The following is a 25887-nucleotide window of genomic DNA, read 5'->3' on the forward strand; positions in this document are numbered from 1 at the left end:
AGTGAAGCGAATTATCGAATTATTTCCTTAAAATCTAGTGCTGCCGCTACTTGCTCTATATAATGGAAAGACCAACAAAATAGTTCTTTGTTATTGCATGGCTCGGTTAGAGCGCTCGACTAATAAATTAAAGGTTGCGAGTTCGAATCCCCCGTCGCACCAAACATGCTCGCCCTTTCAGCCGTTGGAGCGTTATAATGTTACAGTTAATTTTACTATTCGTTGGTAAAAGAGTAGCCCAAGAGTTGGTGGTGGGTGGTGATGACTAGCTGCCTTCCCTCTACTCTTACACTGCTAAATTAGGGACGGCTAGAACTGATAGAGTACTTTGCGCGAAATTCAAAACAAACAAACAAAGTGTAACCGAAAGACCTTTAAAAAGATCTTGTAAAACAACTTCCTTCTGATCTTATATGTTAAATATTCAATGAATTGATTGATAAGTTAGCACTTCTTATACAAGTGTTAGGAGAAAATTTATCAATAAATAAAAATCCTACTATTGAATTTGAACGAAAAAAAAAGGAACCAAACAAAAGAAAGTGGTTGAAAGTGGACACATAACTTCACCCGGCTAATGATGACATAGCAGAATAAGCCGTCTAAACATTACATGGAAGATAAAATCCTAACATTACTGGCTTCTTCACTTTGTCTCCTCTTGTTTGAGTTATTAAATTACAGAGTATATTCCAAAGCTTAATAAATTTTGCATAAAATAATATTAACATAGAGCATAAAGACTGTTTAGTTCTATCTAGTGATAAAATTATAGTTACTGCTAGATCCGCTAGGCTTGATTGTTTTGGAATTTCGCACAAAGCTACTCGAGGGCTATCTGTGCTAGCCGTCCCTAATTTAGCAGTATAAGACTATAGGGAAGGCGATCTAAAGATGAACCCATAGAGCCCATATGTGTCATCACCACCCGTTTGTTTGTTTTGGAATTTCGCACACCGCCAGCTAGTCATCACCACCCACCGCCAACTTGGGCTACTCTTTACCAACGAATAGTGGGATTGACCGTAACATTATACACCCCCACGGCTGGGAGGTCGAGCATGTTTAGTGCGACGCGGGCGCGAACCCGCGACCCTCGGATTACGAGTCGCACGCCTTACACGCTTGGCTATGCCAGGCCCATGAGTTAGGCTTGATGAAGAGAGATGATGATGAACGAAATCTGGTTTTTTTTTTTTATTTGTTAGGTAACTCTTCATGTCTAACTTCTGAAAACTTGTAAGGAAGAAAATCCACATTAATTTCATATTTCCGTGCCATCCTTACACAGAGAGCGCTAGTGTACTCACTGATTATTCAACAAGTATTTCTTATCCTGCTAAAATCTTTGAGTATGTGTTTTTCGTATAGCAAAGCCACAAAGAGCTATCTGTTCAGCCCACCGAGGGGAATCGAACCCCTGATTTTAACGTTGTAAATACGGAGACATACCGCTGTACTGGCGGGGGGCTAAATTCTATGAATATTTAAAGTTAAACTTGGAACATCCCTATGTTATACACTTCTCATTAAAAAAAATCTAGTTGACAGGGTTCTTGACTGGTAATCTGCGTGCCCTGGGTTCGAATCCCCGTCTCACTAAACATGCTTGCTCTTTCAGCCTTGAGGGCTTAATTGTGTCATGGTCAATCCTACTTTTTGATGGTAAAAGAGTAGCCCAAGAGTTGGCGGTGGGTGATGGTGACTAGTTGCCTTCCCTTTCGTCATTCACTGCCATATTAGGGACAGCTAGCGCAGACAGCCCTCGTGTAGGTTTGGGGCGAAATCCAAACTAAACAAAATCGTAATAAAAATCTTCGTAAGGTTAGACAAAAAGGATGTTAATGAAATAATTACGAGTGTTATTACGATTTGAATATTATAGAAAGAAACCACTAAAATCTGGTTTCAACCATCTCATATATATATTAGGTTAATTCTAAAATTACATTTTGTTGAGCTAATACTAAGCAATCTAATTACAAATCCATTACGGTGTTTTCGAATTAACAACGAATACTATCTGTTAAATAGCAGAGAAATGCTAATAACCAAATCCACAATTATAATGACATTCTTTCTGTTGCTACTTAAAATAATAGGGTCGTCGATAGAAGCAGATCTATACACAACGAGGTAAAACAGACATTGTCATTTTGTATTATGGCTCACTGATAGTTTTTAGATAAAACTTACGTATTTTAATTAGAAAGAACAGATCATAATGATCTGTTGTATATATCATATAGAAAATTAAACATGTTGCACTTTTTTCTCCATTTGCTCTTAAACATCTTGGTTAAATAATACTTTTCCATTAAAATATATTTTAGCGTGGAACGTTATAAGTAGGACAGTAGGTCAATATCATAATATATTCAAAGTTGGATACTTGTAACTGACAATGTACTAAATAATTCCGCCAGTTTGTTATAATATATTCCTGCCTTTTGTCATGCCGGATATTTTATCGTACCATAATTACAGTATATCATGTAGCATTGCATAATGACTACAATTTGTCAAATATTTTTTAAACTTTACGGAATTCATAATCCAGTTGTTATTTCTTAAGTTAATGACAGCTTTTGTGATGCGTGTATCTATATAAATATAACAGTATTGTCGGTAATCTGTCCATGTAAATTTTTTGCAGAGTATGAAAGATCCATTGGTAAGGAAGTCCAGTAGGTCCATGCTGGGGAACAGTTCATTTCGGTAATTTGAGTTTTGCGGTTTCAATGGGTGTTTTGTGTTTTTTACTACAAGTTATTTCCCTGTAGACGGATACTTATCAAATTTGGTGAGGATATTTGTTGGGATCATACGGAGACACACCTAACTTCTTGGTTTCATATTTTGTGTTTCGCAGTTTTATATTTTATACAATTACATGTTAGAGAAACAACTTTTTATGTCTTAAGATTAATTAATTAAGATTAATTCATTAATCACGAATTTATATAACTTCCGTTCAGGGGACGGGTACTCCAGCTAGTACTTAAGAAGAGAGCTGGTTATTACAGCTAATATTGTAAGATGTTGTGTCTTCTGTTTTGACATAATAAATAGGTTGTAATATCTCAGTAACATTCTTAACACGAGATCGTACTTGATATTTCAGATACGTTTTATTTGTTGCGATCTATTAGTTATGCTAAAAATTACTCTCAGTTTTGATCTCGAAAATTTACCAGCATAAGTGTCAATAGGCCCCGGCATGGCCAGGTGGGTTAAGGCGTAACCTGACTCGTAACCTGAGGGTCGCGGGTTCGTATCTACGTCGCACCAAACATGCTCGCCCTTTCAGCCGCGGGAGCGTTATAATGTGACGGTTAATCCCACTATTCGTTTGTAAAAGAATAGCCCAAGAGTTGGCGGTGGGTGGTGATGACTAGCTGCCTTCCCTCTAGTCTCACACAGCTAAATTAGGGACGTCTAGCGCAGATAGCCGTTGAGTAGCTTTGCGCGAAATTCAAAACAAACAGACAAGTGTCACAAACTAGAGTTTTACATTTTTCTTTATTTCAGAAACGTTAAGAATACAGACACTGGCTTAGCTATTTCTTTCTTCTTGTCTGCTTTAAAATAAAACGATTTTAGACTTGTACTACATCACAATCTTTAAAATCAACGCCTTTAACAAGGCCATAGGCAAAGGTTTTTTTCAAATTTATGAACTACAAACGACACGTTATTTTAAGAAAGAATGAGTTAATATAAAGTTATATACTTAGAGGAAGAGAAGGAAGTCGTGTTATATCGATATCCACAGACATGAGACGCACACTTTAGATTTTTTTCTTATTGTTGTTATGACAAAGAACAGTTTAATATCATACTAAATCGGCATAATATCATTAAATGTTTAAACATTGTCTTTAAAAGTACTGTATTTTACAACGGTTGGACAGCTACCTGCCGCCTGTTCTGAAATGTTCTAAGAATACAGCTGCAATTACAAAGGGTTGATGACATTACAGCATAGAGCACGTACTGTGAACTGGGCCATCCCATTTTATTTACGGCCAGATTCCTACTCTAAGTTGAACACAAGAACGTGACTCTGGTTATGAAACTCGGGGATATTAAGGGCAGCATTTTACGCGTGCTGTTTGTTTTAAAAGTCATGATTTATTACTGTCTAGAGAAGGAAATCTAATAAACGTATGTATCTGTCATTCGGTCGAGATTTCTTGAAGAATTGTACTTCTGCTTGCCCAATAAGTAAATAAGTAACACTACTATTTGCCCAATAAACAAATAAGTAATACTATTAATTGTCCAATAAGCAACTAATTAACTCCTTTAATTGTCCAATAAACAGCGAAGTAATACTGCTAATTAATACTACTATTTGCCCAATAAATAAGTAACACCTCTAATTATCCAATAAACAGCTACGTTACACTACTAATTATCCAATAAGGAACTAAGTAAGACTACTAATTGTCCAATAAACAACTAAGTAATACCTCAAACAGTTAAGTAATACTAGTAATTATCCAATAAAAAACTAAGACAACCAGTTGTCCAGTGAAGAATAAAGTTCACTTTTACAACTGTATAAAAAACTGAACTTACGTTTCACAGGTGTCAGAATTTCATCATATTTTTTTTTTCAGTAAGTTATATTAAAGGTTAACCGTAGTTAACGAAAATCTTGTCACTGAAGAGACCGAAATATTGCATAATAAAGAAAAATGTGTGTTGCAAGAAGTTAAGTTCATTATTTATCTATTTGTTATTTGAAAGCAATTTCTTCAACGAAAAAGTATTGGGATCAAAAGATAGCAAACACATACATGTCTTTTTGATTTTGACATTTCGAAATTCCTCATTAGTGAAACAACTCATGTAAAATGTATCCCTGTCATACCAAACATGCTTGCCCTTTCAGCCGTGAGGGCGTTATAATGCGACGGCGAATCCCATTATTTGTTGGTAAAAGAGTAGTCCAAGAGTTGGCGGTGGGTGGTGATGACTAGCTGCCTTCACTCTAGTCTTACACTGCTAAATTAGGGACAGTAGCGCAGATGGCCCACGTGTATCTTTGCGCGAAATTGAAAACAACAACAACAACAACAAAACAAATCGTCAACACAACTGTTATGCTAAGGGAATCGAATAATGGACAATGCTCACTTAAATATGGCGCAGATAGACCTCGTGTAGCTTTGTGCGAAATTAAAAAAACACACAAAGAAACATATCTCCGATGTTTGTCAGATACAAATGTAGTACTTGATGAGATTGACACATTTTATTTTAAAATTCTGTGCGAAAATTTATATTGCACTTTAATACTCGTGTCTTTATACGGTAAGTTCAGTTTCATTTGGTAAATAGCTGAAAGGGCAATATGGCTTTGTACTTAATGATTCGGACATGTAAACTAAGGGTTGTAAATTCGATACTTATTCATACTTAGTCATTATTTCCTTGGGCAAAGCACTTTACCAAAAGATTTACCTATCAACATATAAAGAGGTTTATTGTTGGGGATTATTAACCCCTGATGGACTAGCATCCCTCCATCCAGAACAAATGTCTTCATATTTTCATCTAACGGTTTCTTTGTTTTGGTTTGTTTTGCATTTCGCGCAAAGCTACTCGAGGGCTATCTGCGCTAGCCATCCCTAATTTAACAATGTAGGACTAGAGGGAAGGCAGCTAGTCAACACCACCCACCGCCAACTCTTTGGCTGTTCCTTTACAAACGAATAGTGGGATTGACCGTCACTTTATAACGCCACCACTGCTGAAAGGGCGAGCATGTTTGGGGTGACGAGGATTTGAACCCGTAGCCCTCAGGTTACGAATCGAGCGCCTTAACCAACTGGCCATGCCGGGCCTCATCTGACGGTCTCCAGGAATCACAAACCTTTTTGCTGCTCTTTACAACAACAAAGAAGAAAAAGCAACTTTTAACTTTAAGTAATTAACATTTAAATTTAGATCAAGATGAAAATTTGTGAAATAACTGTGAATTACAAAAAAAAAAAAAAACGATTTACAGTGGACCCTAACGTTTCTGGAAGCGTAGCTGTAACTTAAGGTGTTTGAGCTACGACATAGAACGCGCTGAGATACGCGTAAGGAGTGTCTTATGATTAATATGACGAACGAAACTCATGAAAGAGGTAAGCTTATATATATGTATATATATATATATGTATAATTAAATAAAAAGCATGCTTTATCTTAAAAAAATGAGCAGAACAGTCAGCAACTGACGTACGTGCCTTATCACAAGAAAAATTACGTTACTCAATACAGCTTGAGTTATCACAAATAACAATTATGATAATCAACAAAGGTTGCATTGCTCCGTAAGATACAATTAGGATAATCAATAAAAAAATTATCTTATCGAAATATATATATACATATACATACATACATATATTCTACATGTGTGTATAATATACAAAATTATACATCAATATAGAAATATAAAATACGGACCTGAGTATCATACAATGGAAATATTTATGTTGCTACGTAACAAACTTTATCAACTGTATACATTATTCAATTTCTTCAACATTTTTTTTATTCGAAGATAGATAATTTGTTATCATTGTTAGCATTTGGTGTTTAAGTGTTCCAGTCATTAAGAGACCACGTTTTTTTTAACAAGGATCTTCTCAACTTGTGCATACTAAAGGATTCCAAAACAAGTGGACAGAAAATTAAACATTTACGCCGTTTTCAATACACAGCGTTAGAATATAGTCTTACATATTCCCCACACTCTTAAGAAACTTGAAATACGACCAAAGGGTTCGCCCACGCGCAATGGTTGAAGTATATCGTCCAGAAAAACAGTCATTTTTGTTGTAATTAAAGTACCAGTTACAGATGTATATGGTACTGCGTGTTCTGGACAGTAGAGTTCCTAGATAACACAAAATAATATACACATCCAAGATTCTCCATGTAGAATATGAAAATGAAACCATAAAACAAGGAAAACACGAGTACTATAGCTGAGTGATTGGCTTGGCACCATTGTTCCATTACATGCTAGGCTAGACTCACACAAAACATTCTGGTTCACTATTGTCTTACGGCAACCACAAGTTTTCTACCAAGGGTAGGAAGATAAATGAAGAACTGTGGTAGATTGTGACTGGTTGAAGAAAGGTGAAAGACATAATTAGTCTGTGGAGTACATTGAATATCGTGTGGCAGTGATGAATTGCACCTGCCAAACAACTACATCATCAGAAGTGCTTTATCCTGACTGTCAGATTCAAACAACAAAGCCGTCACACAAATTTCTTTCTTCTGTTTTTTTACAATTTTTTTATGTTTTTTTTTCTCTTCGAGTACCAACGACACATGTTCTATAGAACATTCCTTAGTCGAGATATGACATACGTTGTCCTACGGAAGGCATAACCAATAACAATTCTTGTATACTAAACTGTACTCTCACAAATAATAGCTTAATACGGAAAAAAACAAGCTACAAATATTCAGCTTAAACTTACAGATGTTGTTTATTCATGCAATAAGAACAATCTGAAGACTTCCATCTTGTTTTAATCTCAGCATTCACAGATATTTCACCATTAACCAAATTCAAACAATTACCAGCATTTTATTAAATATACGATTTTCACAAACATAAGTTGAAAATATTCCTTCATTGAATACTGTGTATTTCTAGACCTTTATAAGTGTTTATTATTGATACTTAACATATGTAAACCTTAACTTTATATTAAATATATGTCTACGAAGGCAGTTTCTGGTGTCTTCTGTAATACATAGGTATATACACCACACTTTATCCCATTACCTTTTGTATTATAGTCACACAAAACAAATTAACTTATCAATGTAAATTCCGCTAATGCAAAATATAGGTTATTGTAGAAAAACCAAAACCAAAACCTCTACAGTATTTTTTATAGAGGTTACAACTAAATCTTACTACAGTTTAGATTGGGATGTACTTTAACGTTCAAGACTGAGAACCTGTCCAGTACATAAGATTATAATACAAATCGACATGCCTCTAGTAGATGCCAATTTAAACAGTTTTGTTCGTCATTAATGTCTGGCTTTGTTGGGTTATAGACTTGACAGTATGATATGTGGTGAACGTTTCAACTGGTTGTGATTGGCTGATATACAGAGGTGACAGAGTTTCGTTTGAGGTTTTGAGTTTTCGTTTGAAGGAGTCTTCTTCGAGATTATTTTTTAACACTGGTCGAGCAAAAACCGACATTCAAAAGTTTAATTGTTTGTTTTTTTTAATTTTGCGCAAAGCTACACAAGGGCTATCTGCGCTAACCGTCCCTAATTTAGCAGTGTAAGACTAAAGAGAAGGCAGCTAGACATCGCCAACCACCACCAACTCTTGGGCTACTCTTTTACCAACGAATAGTGGGATTGACCGTCACATTAAACGCCCCACGGCTGAAAGGGCGAGCATATTTGGTGCGATGAGGATTCGAACCCGCGACCCTCAAATTACGAGTCGAACGTCTTAACTCACCTGGCCATGCCGGGCCCAAAACTTTAATCCTTTTACATTTAATACATCTGTTCAAGTTCAAAATTACTGTAGCATATAACGCTTTAGTCCGTGTGACATCATATCAGACTAATACAGAAATCTTTCTTTCAATGGCGCCACACTAGGTGGTTCACTTACAGTTGTTACAAGTAGCGTTTCGACATTGTGAAATCACACAAACTATAAAGTAAAGATACCGTTTTCTTTAATAAAAATAAGTTCAATTTTGTTTTAATTTCACATTTCTGTTCACTAAACAAAATTTCTTTGGTTAATCTTAAACACTGACTCGTTTGTTTTCGATGATGTAAGTTTCATTTGAGACCGGCCCGGCATGGCCAAGCGTGTTAAGGCGTGCGACTCGTAATCTGAGGGTCGCGGGTTCGCATCCCCGTCGCCCCAAACATGCTCGCCCTTTCAGCCGTGGGGGCGTTAAAATGTGACGGTCAATCCCACTATTCGTTGGTAAAAGAGTAGCCCAAGAGTTGGCAGTGGGTGGTGATGACTAGCTGCCTTCCCTCTAGTCTTACACTGCTAAATTAGGGACGGCTAGCACAGATAGCCCTCGAGTAGCTTTGTGCGAAATTCCAAAACAAACAAACAAACAAACCAAATTCATTTGAGACCTCTTCCGATGAAAACAGAATCTACGCACCTTTGCACAAGTATGTTTTAAGCAGGAAACCTTGTAAACAAAGCTTCAACTCATGAATCTACCGAACTTTGTGTCACTACTTTGATAAACGCTGAAACATGGTACTATAACTTAATTCAATACCAGCCTTACGGAGGAACTAATTTTAAGAAGTTAAATCTGCAACGTTACTGCCTCCATAAGAATGGACACTTCGGTGGACTTTAAATCTTGCATATTTAATTTCTTTAAAATATCTTCACCGTAAGGTTAATCACGATATTCAATTAAATAATTCGATGGGCAAAAATTGACAAAAAGGAACTTTCGTAAAATGATTATATGGTTGAAAAGAAACGTTGCATGTTTTCAAGATTCAAACATGACAACATTTAAGTAATTCTAATATGTTATTATAATATATATTAGAAAAATATATAACGCAGATTTTTATGTCTTTGTTATTGTGTTTTTTCCTATTTCACCCGTAATAATTGCATTAAAATAGAAGACTAAATTTAACAAAGTCAAACCATTTGATACATTGTTTGTAAGTGGTGCTAAGTGTATTTACGTGATAAATTGTTGCAGGTGTTTGATAGCTGAGATTATTTTATGATTTTAAGTTAAGTTACAAATGTGTCTAGAAGGAAATGAATAATAATTTAGTTGCAAATGTTATCAAAATGGCGGGTATATAATTTGATGGAAATCACATTAGCAAGTTACAAGATAGAATTATTGGTTGCAAGGACGTTAGTAGGTTAACAAATAAATTATTGGTCTAAATTACGTTAACAAGTTATTAAACACAATTAACAGTTGAAATCACGTTAACAGGTTACCAAATAAAATTGTTGTTCGAAACCACGTTAGGAGATTAACAAATACAATTACTGGTCAAAATCACGTTAGCAGGTTACCAAATAATACTAATGATAGAAATCACATAACTAGGTTACCAAATACAGTTATTAGTTGAAATAACATTAGCAGGCTACCAAATTGGTTTGGTTTGTTTTGAATTTCGCGCAAAGTTACAAGAAGGCTATTTGCGTTAGCCGTCCCTAATTTAGCTGTGGAAGACTAGAGGGAAGGCAGCTAGTCGTCACCACCCAACTCTTGGGATACTGTGTAACCAACGAATAGTGTGACTGATCTACATTAGGGCGCTCGACTCGTAATCTAAGGTCGCGGATCCGAATCCCCTTCACAACAAACATATTCGCCCTTTCAGCCGTGAGAGCGTTATAATGTGAAGGTCAATCTCAATATTAGTTGGTAAAAGAGTAGCCCAAGAGTTGGCGGTGGGTATTGATGACTAGCTGCATTCTCGCTAGACTTTCACTACTCTATTTGGGACTGCTATCACAGATATCCCTCGTGCAGCTTAGCTTTGCTCAACTTTATCTAATAATCAGAGGCAAGGACAGGTATATGAAATAACCCATAAGAACTACAGTTTCAATAATCGTTTAAAAGTCTGTAATTACCAAAACTGCTAACAAAGCGTATCAAACGATTTTAATACATGGTTATTTTAGGCCTGACACATCGACTAGGGCAAATTCAATTCCAATGTATACCTAACTTTAATAATCCGAATTCTTGCAGACACAAGCTGGTGCGTTAAAACAGGTCAAAATGAGCAACTATACATCAACTTTTCAGAATTTAATTAAATCTGGGTTAGAGTCATACCGTCGTGCACTTTTATTTACTAAGCTAAGAAGGTGTGACAAAGCACATCTGGAAATAATAATCAAACCAAGCTGTGCGAAAACGGAAATCCTGGATTAATGTTGATGGTGTGTTTTAACAGATTTCTAACTTAAGGTACTCACATTATCAGAACACAAGTAATACATAGAAATAAGGAATTGTAAGTAAGTTTGTCCTTCTAATGGGAAAACCTGTGCATTGCTGTAAAATGAACATAAGCTTTCAGGTCAAAGAAGTGAATTTCTAATTTTTCAATATAACAACTTCCCTTTGCGGCAGTGACTTCCAATGGATTTCGTGTCATTTCCCAGCCATTCTAAATAAACTATTTAAGCGTGAGTTCTACAAGCTTAACAGCTCTTAAGCTTCAGAAGGTCACTGATGTGAAAGTTCCCAAGAAATATTTTCACTAAAAGCTTCATAAAAACGATGCAATGGATAGCAGAGCACATGTGAAACCAACGTCATTATTTTACAAAATACCCTTTAAATGACCAGCGCTATAATTCCAGTTCGTCTTGCTGGATTCGTTTTGGGATTCCGTTAGATTACTGAACTCCAGCTGTTTTTCTTCAGGGTAATCTGAATGCCGCTAATTATTATCCTGTTTTGTTTGTTATTGGTATGAGGAGAACTATTCATCTTTAACATTAGTCAAATTCAAGAATATCAGATTGTTATGGTCAAGAGAATATGGTATCTGAACCAGCGAAATTACTTCAAAATTATGACTTAAAGAAATTAATGGTCTCTGTGTATCCAATTAAGTTATATCTTATTGTTCCGGCATCACACGAGGATGCTTCAGATTTAATATTTTATTAACGAAAAAACATAACTCGTCTCAAATGCTTGTTTAGGATTTCTTTGTTTGTTCTTATGCCAAGACCTGTCTGTGCTCTGCCCACCACGGTCATCGAAACCCGAATTTTAGCACTATAAACTTTTATTAGACTTACCACTGAGCCACTGGGGAGGGTCGTTTCAAGCACATAAAAGTATCGTAACAACATAAAAAGACAAAAAATGTGGTGGAAGACAGTTTGTATTCACAATAAATATCAAGTTGAAAACAATTAGAAAATAACTCATTGTTATGTACTTATTTGAAAATTGATCTGTGATACTAGAATTATATTATTGTATTACATCAACAGGTGGCGCTTCACGTAGCTTGACCAAATCATTTTTTTATTTTTATCGTCTTAGCATACTTACACTGAAATAAGATCGTGCACGTACAAGTGTTGCATCCATTTCACAGTTTGTTTCATCACTTTGTGTTAGTGCAAAGCGACACAACGGGTTGTCTTCGACTTTTCTTCATCAGGGAAACTAATCTCACATTGTAATTCCTTAAACTTATCGCCGACCCACAAGGGGTCCCAACTTACAAGGTAAACGGTGAAACCTGTGAAAATATAACACACTCTTCCGGACTTATAGTATTCCCCGAATTACGCCCCTAATTACCGCCCCCTGTCTAATGATTACCCCGGTATTTTTATAAAGCTTATCTTGTGTGACATCAGAAGTAATCCGTTCTTATTACAGGAATTTTGGTTTGAAAAAAGAGAGAAGAAAAATAAAAACACACTTATTAGCATTGAAATCAATAAATTACGTATTTGTTTGTTTTTTAATTTCGCGCAAATCTAAGTGATATCTATTTGCACCAGCCGCCCCTAATTTAACAGTGTAAGACTAGAAGAAGGACAGCTTTTTATCATCACCACCAATTGCCAGCTCTTGAGCTACTCGTTTATCAATGAAAAGTGGGATTGACCGTCACATTATAACGACCCCCAAAGCTGAAAGGACGAACATGTTTGATGGTACTGAAATTCGAACCTGCGACCCTCGTATTGTCAGATGAGCGTCCTAAACACCCGAAAAACAAAATCTGAAACTGTGCAAATACTATAATGAGCTCCCCTTTTGGAGTATGCACCGTCCCTGGGAGCGTAAATTAGGGACAGTGCAGCATATGGAATTCCACGAGTCTAAATTAGTACATGATAGCCCTATTATGTAAAAAAAAAAAAATTATTGACTTATTAATTATACGTCAGTTTCATTTTATATCCATTCACTAGGATTTTTAAACTTTAAATAAAATAATATTCATTAAAAGAGGTCAACATATATACTTTATTTTTACATATCAATTTCATTTGATGTTTATTTGCTTGGCTCATTTTGTGAAATCAAGCGTACACATTCAAAATGAACATTATTTTTGGCCACATGCACAAAAACGTGTGTAGAAAAGATTTTGTAAAGACAAACTAATAGGGTACATTCTTAATTTAATAAATTCTTAAAGGCTGTGTTAAAGTCTTCAGATTCTCTCAGTCTTTCATAAGGTCAGGTTATATGTAACGTCTGTATGTTTCTGAACACAAATAATTATTTTCAGAATTTTACTCCGATCGTAACTGCTTCAGTGATTTTCTTATGTAAACATTTGCCTAATTTGATACGATCATTTTTTTTTTCCTGTTCTTAAGCTCAGTAAATTTTGAGCATTGTGTTTCGTAACAAGACAGTTATAAGATAAGGGATTGAAATGTAAGTAGATAAACTGAATATTAGAGTCTCATCATAAAATATCTCATTTCACTTCAGGGAGAACTAAGATACAAAGCATGAGGATAAATGAGTCTGAAGTCCCTGATGAGCAGAGTGCAAATTAAAATTACAAAATAACTTATAAATATGTAAGCAACTAGTGCCGAAAGAAGGAAGCAAACTTTAGTAGTACCAAACTAATCAAAAACTATAATCATGTAACACGATCCATACACTGGACAAAGCAATAATTAATGTTGTTTTCAAATTTATCACGTGAATATGAACAAGCTATGGCAAATAACCATGTACATCTGTAATACTTCTATATTATACAATCAGAGATCCCCATTAAAATATATTTCGTAGTATGTTGAATGATTTCTAGGTTTTTGAATTTCGCGCGCAAAGCAACACAAGGGCTACTTACGCTAGCCGTTCTTAATTTAGCAGTGTAAGACCAGACGGATGACAGCTAATTATCATCATCCGCCATCAACTGTTGGGCTACTCTTTTACCAACGAATAGTGGGATTAACCGTCACATTATAACGCCTCAAAGCTGAAAGAACAAGCATGTTTGATGTGACGGGAATTCGAACCCGCGACTCTCAGATTACGAGCCGAATGGGTTTACCATCTTGCCATGCCTGGCCCGTTTGTTTTTGAATTTCACGGAAAGCAACGTGAAGGTTACCTGTGCTAACCGTCCCTAATTTAGCAGTGTAAGACTAGAGAGAAGGCAGCTAGTCATCACTATCCACCGCCAATTCTTGCGCTACTCTTTTACTAGCGTTGTGGGATTGCCCGTAACATTATAACGTCCTCAAGGCTGAAAGGACGAGCATGTTTGGTGGAACGGAGATTTGAGCCCTCGACCCTCTGAGTAAGAATCAAGCCCCTAACCACCTGGCCATGTGGACCAATGTTTATTTGGTTCTGCATTTAAAAAAAAAAAACATCTTAAACTCTGCTATCAATTGTAAGACACGATATAAAAAGGTTAGTTTGGTTGAGAAACAGCAAGAACATGACAATTTCAGTAACACGAATAAAACATGCAAATGTTTCGAATTCGATTTTTGGAGATATCTCGATTGGAGCTAAAAATAACCTTTAAAGTTAAAACATTAGGTATCCGAAAAGTATGGAATACGAAATTTGTTTTTCATGCTGTCCTTGTGATTCGGAACAAGACTAGAATAACAGAAAGATTGACTCGACCTTTCAAGCTTTGACAGCACCATAACTAGCCATTTACCTGAAATGAAAGAATGGTACAAGCTGCCTTTGTTCCAAGTGTTTTGGTCAACCAATATGCTGGTTACCCAAGGTCAAAGGTCAGATATTTCAAGTACAACATATTGTTTCGATGTTATACTTTAGAGGATCTAAACATAATGTAATGTATTTAGAACCTTAGACTAATATCATAAAGAAACGTTTGTATTTTCATTATCCCACTCTTTATTAAAGTATATATTACCATCAGATATAACATTGGTCTAAGTTTTATATCAGTATTATCTTTAGAACCTCAGACTAATATAATAAAGAAACGTTTCTATTTTCATTATCTCACTCTTTATTAAAGTATATATTACCATCAGATATAACATTGGTCTAAGTTTTATATCAGTATTATCCACTAACCTGCTTTCTATGAGGAACTTGTCTCCACTCATTTGTCTACAGACCCCTTTACTGGAGAGAGTACCATTATAAATTAATATTGGATCCTGGACTCCTTTCTGGAACCAACTGCCTGACCACGTGGCAGGATATTGACAATTTCCTATATGGAGAAAAACATAATTAACTATACTGTTTGTTTGTTTGTTTGAAGTTAAAGACAAAGCTACTTAATAGCCTATCTATGCCCTGACTGCCATGAGTTACGAAACACGTTGTAATTTCACAGACGTACCACTGTGTCACTGGAAGGCTTCTTAAATGCTTTAAAAAAAACAGTGTTAAAATCAACATAGAACAGAATCTATTTACAACCCTTGTCATTTTAAAATAACATTCTACTTCCAGTAATAGAGTTCGTCATAACGAAATTGAAATTAATTAGCATATTTAAAGTAAAAAACATCACCATATACCAAATGACTTTTCAAAGTTTGTTTCAGAGACGAGTTGCTGATATATATATATATATATATTTATTTTCTCATCTACATTTATATATATATGACAAGGCTGACAGACTTGTTGAAAATTGAGCCTCGTTCTCATGTTGAGGGCCTAAAACTGGTTCCCAGTTCTTATAATACAGTACGTTGCAAAATTTTCACTTTATGTAATTTTACTAGAATTCCAGTTAGAGCTATTTCTATTCTCAGGTCATCTGTGTCATTTGGATTCTGATAAGTTTTCGAACTCGGAACACTGACATTTGAGTTTTGAAATCAACTCACTGATCCAGGATGCTGTTAACACGTTCTTCCAATAGCTTCATTTACACTGACTTCATGTTTATATTAACATGAGCCCTTATATTTAAGGGATAAATGCATCAAACGTTTACAACGAATAAAGTAAATATTAACAACAGTTCACAATATGATGAAACGTGTCCTTTTCCCTTCCTCAACTGTTACTCTTCACAGTTATTCCTCTTAAAGTTTATCATGATGTTTTTCTTCCAGCTTTTCATCTCCGTATACTATATCTGATAACCTTTATTGGAATGACCATCACCAAATCCAGGCGTACTGTTTTCAGTGATTTCGTCTTTGGATGCTCTCAGGTAATCCGAGAGCTCCGGTATTCCTCTTTCTCTGGTTTTCAGAGGATTTAGCCCTGACTCAGCACTTTAGAGGTTTTACCTACCCCCATCATTTCTTTATTTTAGGCAAGTTACTCATCTGGTCTGGTTTCTTTACTGCTTACAAATAAAATATTTTCTCACCATTGTGTTGACATGATTAACAGCCTTTTGGCTCGGTATGCATATTATTTCAAATGCACTCACAGACTCAATCATCTATATTTCTATAGATGCATTACGGGTATCCTTAACATTAGCATAACCTTCGACACGTACATTACTTTAATCATGGTTTCTATTGCCTCACTCGTATTACAATACCGTACGCAAACGTGCATTTTTTTTAACATCGTAGTATCGCTTGTAAAACCATTCTTTCTATCAGGCGAAATTGTGGAAATTGTTGTATACATGTTATATATATTATTGACTAACAGTGCGAGTAGGGCTTGTTTGTTATTTTACTTTTTTATTTCCAAAATACATTGTTTTTTTTTTTTGGCCAGAATGACTTCCACAAGTTTTTTAATAAAGCTAATCCCTCAATTTTGCCCTTTGTGTCAGGAAAAGGCAAATGCAGTGAAATCAAACAAATATGTGTGGACATATTCTTGGTAGCACGTATATAACAAACTGTTTTAGGTGTCTCGAGTGATGACTTGAAGTACATTCATATATCGAAACGTCATCTCTAGGAACACTTCGTACATACGTTTCATTATCTAAATGGAGTATTGGACGTTTTATCAGAATAATGTTTCAAACCCATACTCCAATACCATACTGAAACTTGAGTCAGTAAACACACTTTTAACTGTTACTCTCACACTATACTGTAGTAACTGTCCAATGGAACTTGAGTCAGTAAACACACTTTTAAGTGTTACTTTCACACTATACTGTAGACCCTTCGCACCAAACACACTCGCCTTTTTAGCCGTGGAAGCGTGATAATGTAATGGTCAATCACACTATTCGTTAGTAATAGAGTAGCCCAAGAATTGGCGGTGGGTGGTGATGACTAGCTGCCTTCCCTCTAGTCTTACACTGCTAAACTAGCGCAGATAGCCCTCGTGTAGCTTTGCGCGATATTCCAAAACAAACAAACACTACACTGTAGTAACTGTCCAATGGAACTTGAGTCAGTAAACACACTTTTAACTGTTACTCTCACACCATACTGTAGTAACTGTTCAATGGAACTTGAGTCAGTAAACACACTTTTAACTGTTACTCTCACACCATACTGTTGAAACCGTCCAGTGGAGAAGACAATGCTTCAAATGCTTCCCCAACACTGCTCTGTTTTAATTTTCGAAACTGGTTCTTCTGAGTACTTTATATTTTTACAGTCTGACACTTCAAAGATTGGCAAACACCCGAACCAGGAGAAACATTCATCTAGTGTCTCTAATTTTCTGAATGAAAATGTGAAACTAGCTATGACAGTTTCATTTCAATCTCTTGAACATAACACATCTTCCACGCTAAAGACATTTGAATTTGGGCCTTGTGTTAGTGGATTTACAGGTATTGATAAGACAGAATCTGATATTGAAACAAGAACAGTGAATGGAATAAATGTCTGATTACATTTGTCAGTTCAGCAGAAAGTGTTACGTTTCATTGTACCTTACCAAAAGGACACACAAGCTAAACAATTTGAAAACGCCATTTTAGGAACTGACGCAAATCCAGAAATCCCTGTTTTTGATTTTCTTTCGCATTGACCAGTTCTGTTATCCTTCCAGTTGTAACAAACAATCCTTGAATTAATTATATGTTCGAGGCTTAGTTACTGCATGAAATATGCTTCAGATCAAATTCAAGGTAACACCTATTAAATATTTTTATGGTACATTGCTAAAGTCAATGGAAGTGTCGTAGGCTCTTGTCGTAAAACTAGAATAACATAATTTGCTCTGATAATACAATTAAAATACATTTCATTAAGCTTTTAGAAGTTACTGTAGCATTGTTCTGTTCCACCATATGATCCATATGAAAAGACAAAATCAATTACATGCGGAAAGTGTTGTCTTGGCTTTCTTAACAAACTTCTGGCTGCCACTTATTCATTCATTCTTAAGAAACAAATTTGAAACTAAAGTGATACCAAAAACATCAAGGATAGAAGAGAAACATACATTTTCCCTCTTACCATCGTTTACTTTAATATAATCCACGCATAAGTACAGCAATCAGTTTTTCCTTACAAAAACCAGCAACCACCACTTGTTTTTATCACAACTAGTTGTCTCATAAATCAAACCAAAATAGGAATGTTCGTGTATTATAAAGAAACTTGTCTTTAGCTAAACGTATTAACATTATCTCAAAGTATTGAATAATCATGATAACATTATCTCAAAGTATTGAACAATCATGATAACATTATCTCAAAGTATTGAATAATCATGATAACATTATCTCAAAGTATTGAACAATCATGATAACATTATCTCAAAGTATTGAATAATCATGATAACATTATCTCAAAGTATTGAATAATCATGATAACATTATCTCAAAGTATTGAATAATCATGATAACATTATCTCAAAGTATTGAACAATCATGATAACATTATCTCAAAGTATTGAACAATCATGATAACATTAACTCAAAGTATTCAACAATCATGAAAGGGAACAGAGAATTAGATATATTGGAAAGACAAAAAATATAATAATATACATAGGTTGTGAATTGTAGTTATAAATTGGCAATATGTAAACAATAGCAGAGAAACGTCCACTGATTTATCGTCTACGTATAGAAGATAAGTTGAAACAAAATGATTAATACATTCAAACTAGTTATCGTCAGCTATTATAGTTCACACCCAGGTTAGAACTGCATCTGTTCTTCTGTCGTGTTTATTCTCTGTATATTCATTAAACATTTACGTCACTTCAACGACCTTTCTTGACTACCACAAAAATACAATAAAAGTTCATTACGAACATTACTGCCTCTAAACAACATCTCGCACTCATTTACTTGTGAATAATGTACTGAACAGGTAGGTTTTAACTTATTTTATGATAATTGGTATTTCTCTTTAACACTTCAATTCTGATCTCTTAACATTGCCAATCACCATCCTTATATCCTGTTTACAAAGAGTATCCAAACAACAAAGAAACAACGTATTTCTTTGGTTCTGTTTTACACGAATAATTTTTATTACATTTTACTATATGAACTAAAATTAATAGTTGTCTTCCTATAAATAATGGCATTAAATGTTCATTTATTACAGTTTACAGTAACACTAGTTTTTTAACTGTCAGCGAATGGTTGTTTTTTAAACAAGTAATTTATGAATAATATGCAATTATTAAAATTTCCTTGAAAGAACATATTTTAGGTTTAGTAGTACGTTAACATTACAAGTAATTTTAACCTTTTTCTTTGGATTATGTGAATTCCACGTGGTCTTTTATTTAATTACACTATGTAACAAAATTTTTATTTTTTCTTGTTCCTGGACAGAAAGTGTTATTTTCTAGTTTCTTATGCCTAAAGTAAATGGAAAAGACTTATTTTTCTCTTCAAACTTTGCTTTTGTGACCTGGGAGCATATAACGAAAACATGATGGGAGACTATATTTGGGGGCTGATACGTGAAAGTGATTTACATTAGAGTCGCAAATCTCGAAAAACTAGTCACTTGTAAACATTTTTGTACAACTTTAGTATAAATACATGTAAATCTTGATTCATATGTTGTTTTATTCAGACCTTATGTAAATGAAAATGTGCAAATTTGTCCGTTTTTACAGAGAAAATAGGTTAATTTCTAAATTTCATTATCCAGGTCACAAAAGCAAAGTTTGAAGGGAATAATGGCCATTTTCTGTACTTTTACAACATAAGCAATTAAGAAATAACACATACTATCCGGGAACAAAATTTGTGTTTTTTCGTGTTATTATTCCAAATAACATTGTATCTGTTACTGGATCTTACAGATAGATATGTGAAAACAATTTATAAATACATTTTACAAAATTAATTATGTGATGGCCTATTTCTATTTATATTAATATAATTTTAAAGTAAAAAACCTACTGTTCATCTTTTGTGAATTATATTTTCCAAATTATCAATATTTATATGGACGACTAATAGAACAGTAAAAAGTATACCTGTATATTTTAAATATTCATCTCCGTTTACAATAATATTAAAAAGATCATATCAAACAACGTGGTTTAGCTGTATTTTTAATATAAACCTACACGATGCATTATCTGTGCTCTGCTTACCAATAGTATTGAACCCCAGTTCTTAGCCTCTTAAGCCTGTAAACTTACAACTGAGCTTCTGGAAAGATCAAGCAATACAAGCATTAATATAGATATCTTCAATAACTCCAAAAGGTTGATTGTAGTTTACTGGCACAAACGACATAAATTGTCTATGTCAAACACTATTGATCATTTAGATTCTTTAACTTTATTTTAACTCGGATAAAAAAAATGAATGAGAATAAAAATAAATAGAAAAAACGTAAAACAGTTCTTTGTTTTTGTTTTATTCAGAAACAGAAAGAAGTTAGAATCAGTTAGAAAACCAGTGGTCTAAAATCCGATCAGACTGGCTAGCATCACCATTTCCAATGATGCTGTCCAACGCTAGATATACGTCATCAGGAAAAATAGTTCTAAAATGATGCTGGCACTCAGTATTATAGCAACAGGACGGAAATAAAAATAATAGGTTTATTGCAACGTGAGTGTTACGATACTTAAATTTACGGATCATGTCCCTAGTAGAAGGAAACAATGAGTGAGAAAACTATGGTTACCTGTAAGATTCTTTTGATTCTGGTGTGTAATGGAAGACCAATTTCCAATTAGTGGTTTTTATCTGGAAAGTCCTGTTATAACTTTGCTCGCTCCAAATTATCTGCCACTTGGTTAGAAGTCTTGCCCTGATGGCAGGCTTCAAATACAAATACAGAATAAGCAAGACCGTTAAATCGCTAGTGAAGGCTGATATTGCCGCAGTGTCTAAGAATTTGTTTTCTTGCAATCCAATAAGGCAAGGAATAAAATACATAATTAAAATATTACACTTGAAATGGATAATAAAAAGAAGTGAGCGAGTGTGTTTTCAATGCCTGAGAAAACCTAGCGACCACTATTGTTAAGCAGTTCTACTGCCTTAAAACAGTTAAATGAGACAGTGGAGATCGTGCAGTTGGTGTACTGCTTAGCCTCTGTATGCACTAGAACAAGAGATGTACCTACCACATTGCTCAGCAGTGGGAATAAAATATGGAGATTAGATCTTGTGAACAACAACAGAACAACAGCAAATCATAGCTGAACTCATAGAGTCGCACAACTATTTCAGTAGAAGGATGGTTCATAGGTCCTAAATAAAGATATATCACTACTTTCATTCTGGAGCAGTTAGCTTTCTCAAGTGGCTCAGAGAATAAATGTTCGTGGGATTTCTAATAAGTCAGGGTGGGTTGGATTCTGTAATATCATCGAACGTCACTGGACATTGTTGGATACAAATGCCAAAGATCGAAATACCACACCACCTGTTTGGAAAATACTATAGCCCACTGAACCATGAAGACATATTGTCAAGTGGAATATTGTGATGGGGATCAGTGTTTTGCAGCGTGCTACAAATAATCTTACAGAAGATTAAGTTGAAGTGTATGTTCATAGGAATCTGTGTAAAAACTTTGGATATAAGTCTTTGGACAAAAATCCTCCTGATGACACAAGTGATCCAATATATTCAATGCAGAGATTCTGCTCGAAGTTTGTAGGTAAGCAACTAACAGTCTAGCTTAGATCAAATAAAGGCATAATGTATCTTTAGCATAAAACATAGAGGTGGGAGAGAGGATGCAAACGTTGTCCAGAATCATTGTAGATGCCTCAAAGCTGTTTAAGAACTTTCTCTATTTACAGTAGTACATTCAAACAAGTGACTAGGAGTAACCTAGAACTGCTGCGAATTATATATCATACTTAATGATCTATAGAAAATCTGAGATTCATCAACATGAGGCTGTTTGCAATTCTAGGTAAATTCTGTTTAGTGATGAAATTCAGCTTAATGATAAAACCTATGACACTCAAGCCATTGCTCTAAGGTACTCCGAGTTATATATCGCAGTTCAAGAAAGTACGGATTCTACACAAATTCGAAATGATCCTTCAGCTAATGCCTTATGAATATTAATGGGTAACTGGTCATAAAGTCTATATGAAAAGAGGCTCTGAAAAGTTCCAAGTTTTCATACAGTATCATAAGCTTTTCAAGATTAAAAACGACAGAAATCGAATGCTTCCTCTTGAGGAAAGCTTACCTAATTAAAGTGAAGTGGTCAATCCACGGTGGACCACTGTCTATTAAAATCACACTGGATGTTCGAGAAGAGGTTGTTTAATTCAAGGAACAAAACAATATGGCATTATCCATCACCTCCAAAACTTTACAAAGACAGCTAGTCAAAGTAATAGGTCTATAATTAGACAGAATGTTGTGATGTAATGATAATGACCCAACAACCTACATCTGGAAAATCATTATTTTATTAAATATGATTAAATAAACCAGAAATAATATTAAGGGAAGCAGAAGAGAAAAGGGCGAAATATCTCACAATGAATACCAATTGGTCCAAATGATGTATCGGCAGATTGATTTAGAGCAATTCTAAGTTCTAACATCGATTTTTAGTCATGCAAATGATTAGCTGAAAAACAAATTGATGTGGTTATAGCAGATGATGTTATGCAAAAAAGAGTGCCGGGGTGGGGGTGGAAGAACAGATATAGTAAGAAAAGTACTCTCCAAGAGCATTAAGGACACTTAGTTAATCATCAATGTTTTGACCATTGGTTTGTAAGATTTAAAAAGGATGCGAGTATACGTTTCATTCACTTTACGAATCTTGCCCAAATAATCTTTTAACCAGTAGTCGAAGAAATAATTCGAGAGGGTTTAACTCAAGATTCATTCTGGCTTTGACGTATGACTTGCTTGGCATGGGTTCGAGAATATATGAAAGAATATTTCAAACCCATTTCTGAACCTTCCATAACCTTTGAAATTCAGATGTTCAGATGTCATTGATTATAAAGACAGCTACCAGAGCGATATAATCAGTTACTGCTTTCACACAGTCATTAACATGAAGTAAGTTACAAATGTAATATTAAAGTTTCAAGACCGTGGTGAAGGAGAAGTGGTTCGTCTTCTTCAGCTTCCACCATACCACAGAAGTCATGTGGCATCGAGTACAGCCAATTTCCATCAGGATGGTGACAAAATGGTCACTGCCTAAGGATTATTATACATCTCTCCATAAAAACAAAGCAAAATAGAAGGTGAATTAGTGGACGCATCTCTGGTAATAGAAGCTTGACTTGTGGCATGAGAATAAATAGACTGTCTAACGACATCTTCAAAATCTTCTATTGAAGACAGGTAGAAGAGGAACATAATGTGATAATAGTATGATCTACGGAGACACAGGAGAAAACGTCTTATAGTGGTATTTTGAGAGGCACAATTATGGACAGTTCGTGCTTGTCAATGAGTGGTGTTACTCTTCCATAAACAGTCTGTCATTGTGTACACATGACCACAGTATCTGAAAGTTTCAAAAATATCTCCTGTCTACCACAGGAGATAAATTCTCGACGGTATGCATATATCAGTGCCTTAAAGCAATCCAAGCAAAAGTGAAAATATTGATAATTCTACTATATTAGTGAGATAATTTTCACCTGGAAGTTGAGAGAAATAGATGGAGAGTCATTTTGTTTTGACTTATTATGTGATGTGCAAAACGAATTCAGAGTGATGTCAGGTAGAACCTCATAGATATAAATGAAAAAATATATAGACATGCAAGCCATATTAACAGAAATTATATAAAAGGTCAAATTTCGATTTAGTGTCATAAAATTTCTTAATATTCTAATTCATGGAAGAGATTAATCTGACTTATATCTTCACTTGGAAGATAAGGGTTTGTGCGTGTTTTTCTTATAGCAAAGCCACGTCGGGCTATCTTCTGTGTCCACCGAGATGAATAGAAAACAATAATAAAACAATATAACTGAGACAGAGAATACGTTAGAATTACCATGGTGATGTGTACATCAGCTGTTGAGGAATCTAATACTGGTATTTTGCTGTCCTTAGTCATAATTAACAAACCAATTTGCACTGAAGGAGCCACCTCAACAATGTGCTATTAAACTCCATGTATTCTGTCTTGGATTGAATTGGTTGGTCTCCATCGCTTGAATGTGCTTCCAGTGACCGAGGATGGGATCTAACAACGGTTTTGTACCCCAGGGTTGGTATAAAAAAAAGACCAATTTTCTCATATATTTAATGGTGCAAATGGTGTAGATGTTGATATATAAATGTCTTTGTATTGATCATATAGAAATGGATTAGATAGACAGGTTTTCTGTCAATCAACCCTTTATTCTCTCTTCTTCGTGGTCGTTCAAGACAGCTTTCGTAATCTCTAATAAATGTTATGGAGGTTATAATGACAACCTGACTTTTCTCAAATGTCTATAGAAAAAAGCACGTGCTGAGTAATAGCTCATTTATATTAGTCCGCCATATCATAAAACTACTGAGAGTTTAAAATCTAGATACAAAAGAACGGCATAAAAGATAATAATCAGTGATGTAGAGAAAACCCACTTGTAGAGAAATATATATGCAAAAACGGCTCGTTTGGGTTGAGAAAATATTTTACGTAGAAGAGCGAACAACGTTTCAACCTTCTTCGGTCATCGTCAGGTTCACAAAGAAAGAGGTAACTGACCGGAAGCTGACCACATGTTTGAAAGGGGTTGTGTAACTGTGTGTCGTAATGTAGAGGGCGGTATTAGATGTTTGAATATATAATTTTATTTATTTTATTATATTAATATAGGTATAAAGGCGTTCCTTTATATTGGTTTATTTTGGGTTTAAGTTGTTGTATAAGTAAGGCTTCTTTAATTTTGCGTTTGTTTATGTTTGTTTCTTTATTTAGTATTTGAGTGTTTTCTATGGTTATGTTGTGTTTATTTGACTTGCAGTGTTCGAAAACGTGTGAAGGTGACTTTTTATGTTCTTTGAAAAGAACAGAAAAAGACACCAAAACGACGAACCGTTGACTAACCTCATAATTAACAGATCCGACCGTCAATTAAACACACACGAGAAACAACTACTTAACAAAGGACTCAACTTCGCTATAGCACCTAGGTAGATTCCAACCATAGAAATCAAAACATGTTTAGAAGACCTAGCCAGGAGACTTGTGATACTTTCTACAGAGAACAAAAACCAAGGAAACAACCAAAACAACCAACAGAAAGAAGACAACTTAGATAATTTTATTGACATCCAACAGCCAAACTTCCCAGGTAAAATTACAAATTTATATTTTCCAGAAACACCTAAAAACAACATCTTAAACGATTTTTTCAAAGAATTTTCTCACAAAACCATCAACATAATTTCACAAAACAGAAAACTGAAAAACAACCTTACAAAAGAGACATTAATTGCATTAAAACCTAAAACAAGACAAAAACATAAAATTCTAAAAGCAGATAAAGGTAACGCTATAGTCATAATGAACACGAATGA

The 25887-nt window shown here is 34.8% G+C and overlaps 1 protein-coding gene across 3 annotated transcripts in view; it reads right to left on the minus strand.

Annotated features, from left to right (window-relative positions):
* The window catches only part of LOC143229670 (uncharacterized), a 208038-nt gene that overhangs the window by 74120 nt on the left and 108031 nt on the right, over nt 1–25887 (minus strand). For all 3 annotated transcript variants that reach the window (XM_076462344.1, XM_076462322.1, XM_076462333.1), the window contains exon 2: nt 15114–15255. In XM_076462344.1, coding sequence (XP_076318459.1) covers nt 15114–15145 — 32 coding nt within the window. In that variant the 5' untranslated portion in view covers nt 15146–15255. The remainder of the gene's footprint in view (nt 1–15113; nt 15256–25887) is intronic.

The sequence above is a fragment of the Tachypleus tridentatus genome, chromosome 1 (assembly GCF_004210375.1).
Source record: "Tachypleus tridentatus isolate NWPU-2018 chromosome 1, ASM421037v1, whole genome shotgun sequence".
Lineage (NCBI taxonomy): Eukaryota > Metazoa > Arthropoda > Merostomata > Xiphosura > Limulidae > Tachypleus > Tachypleus tridentatus.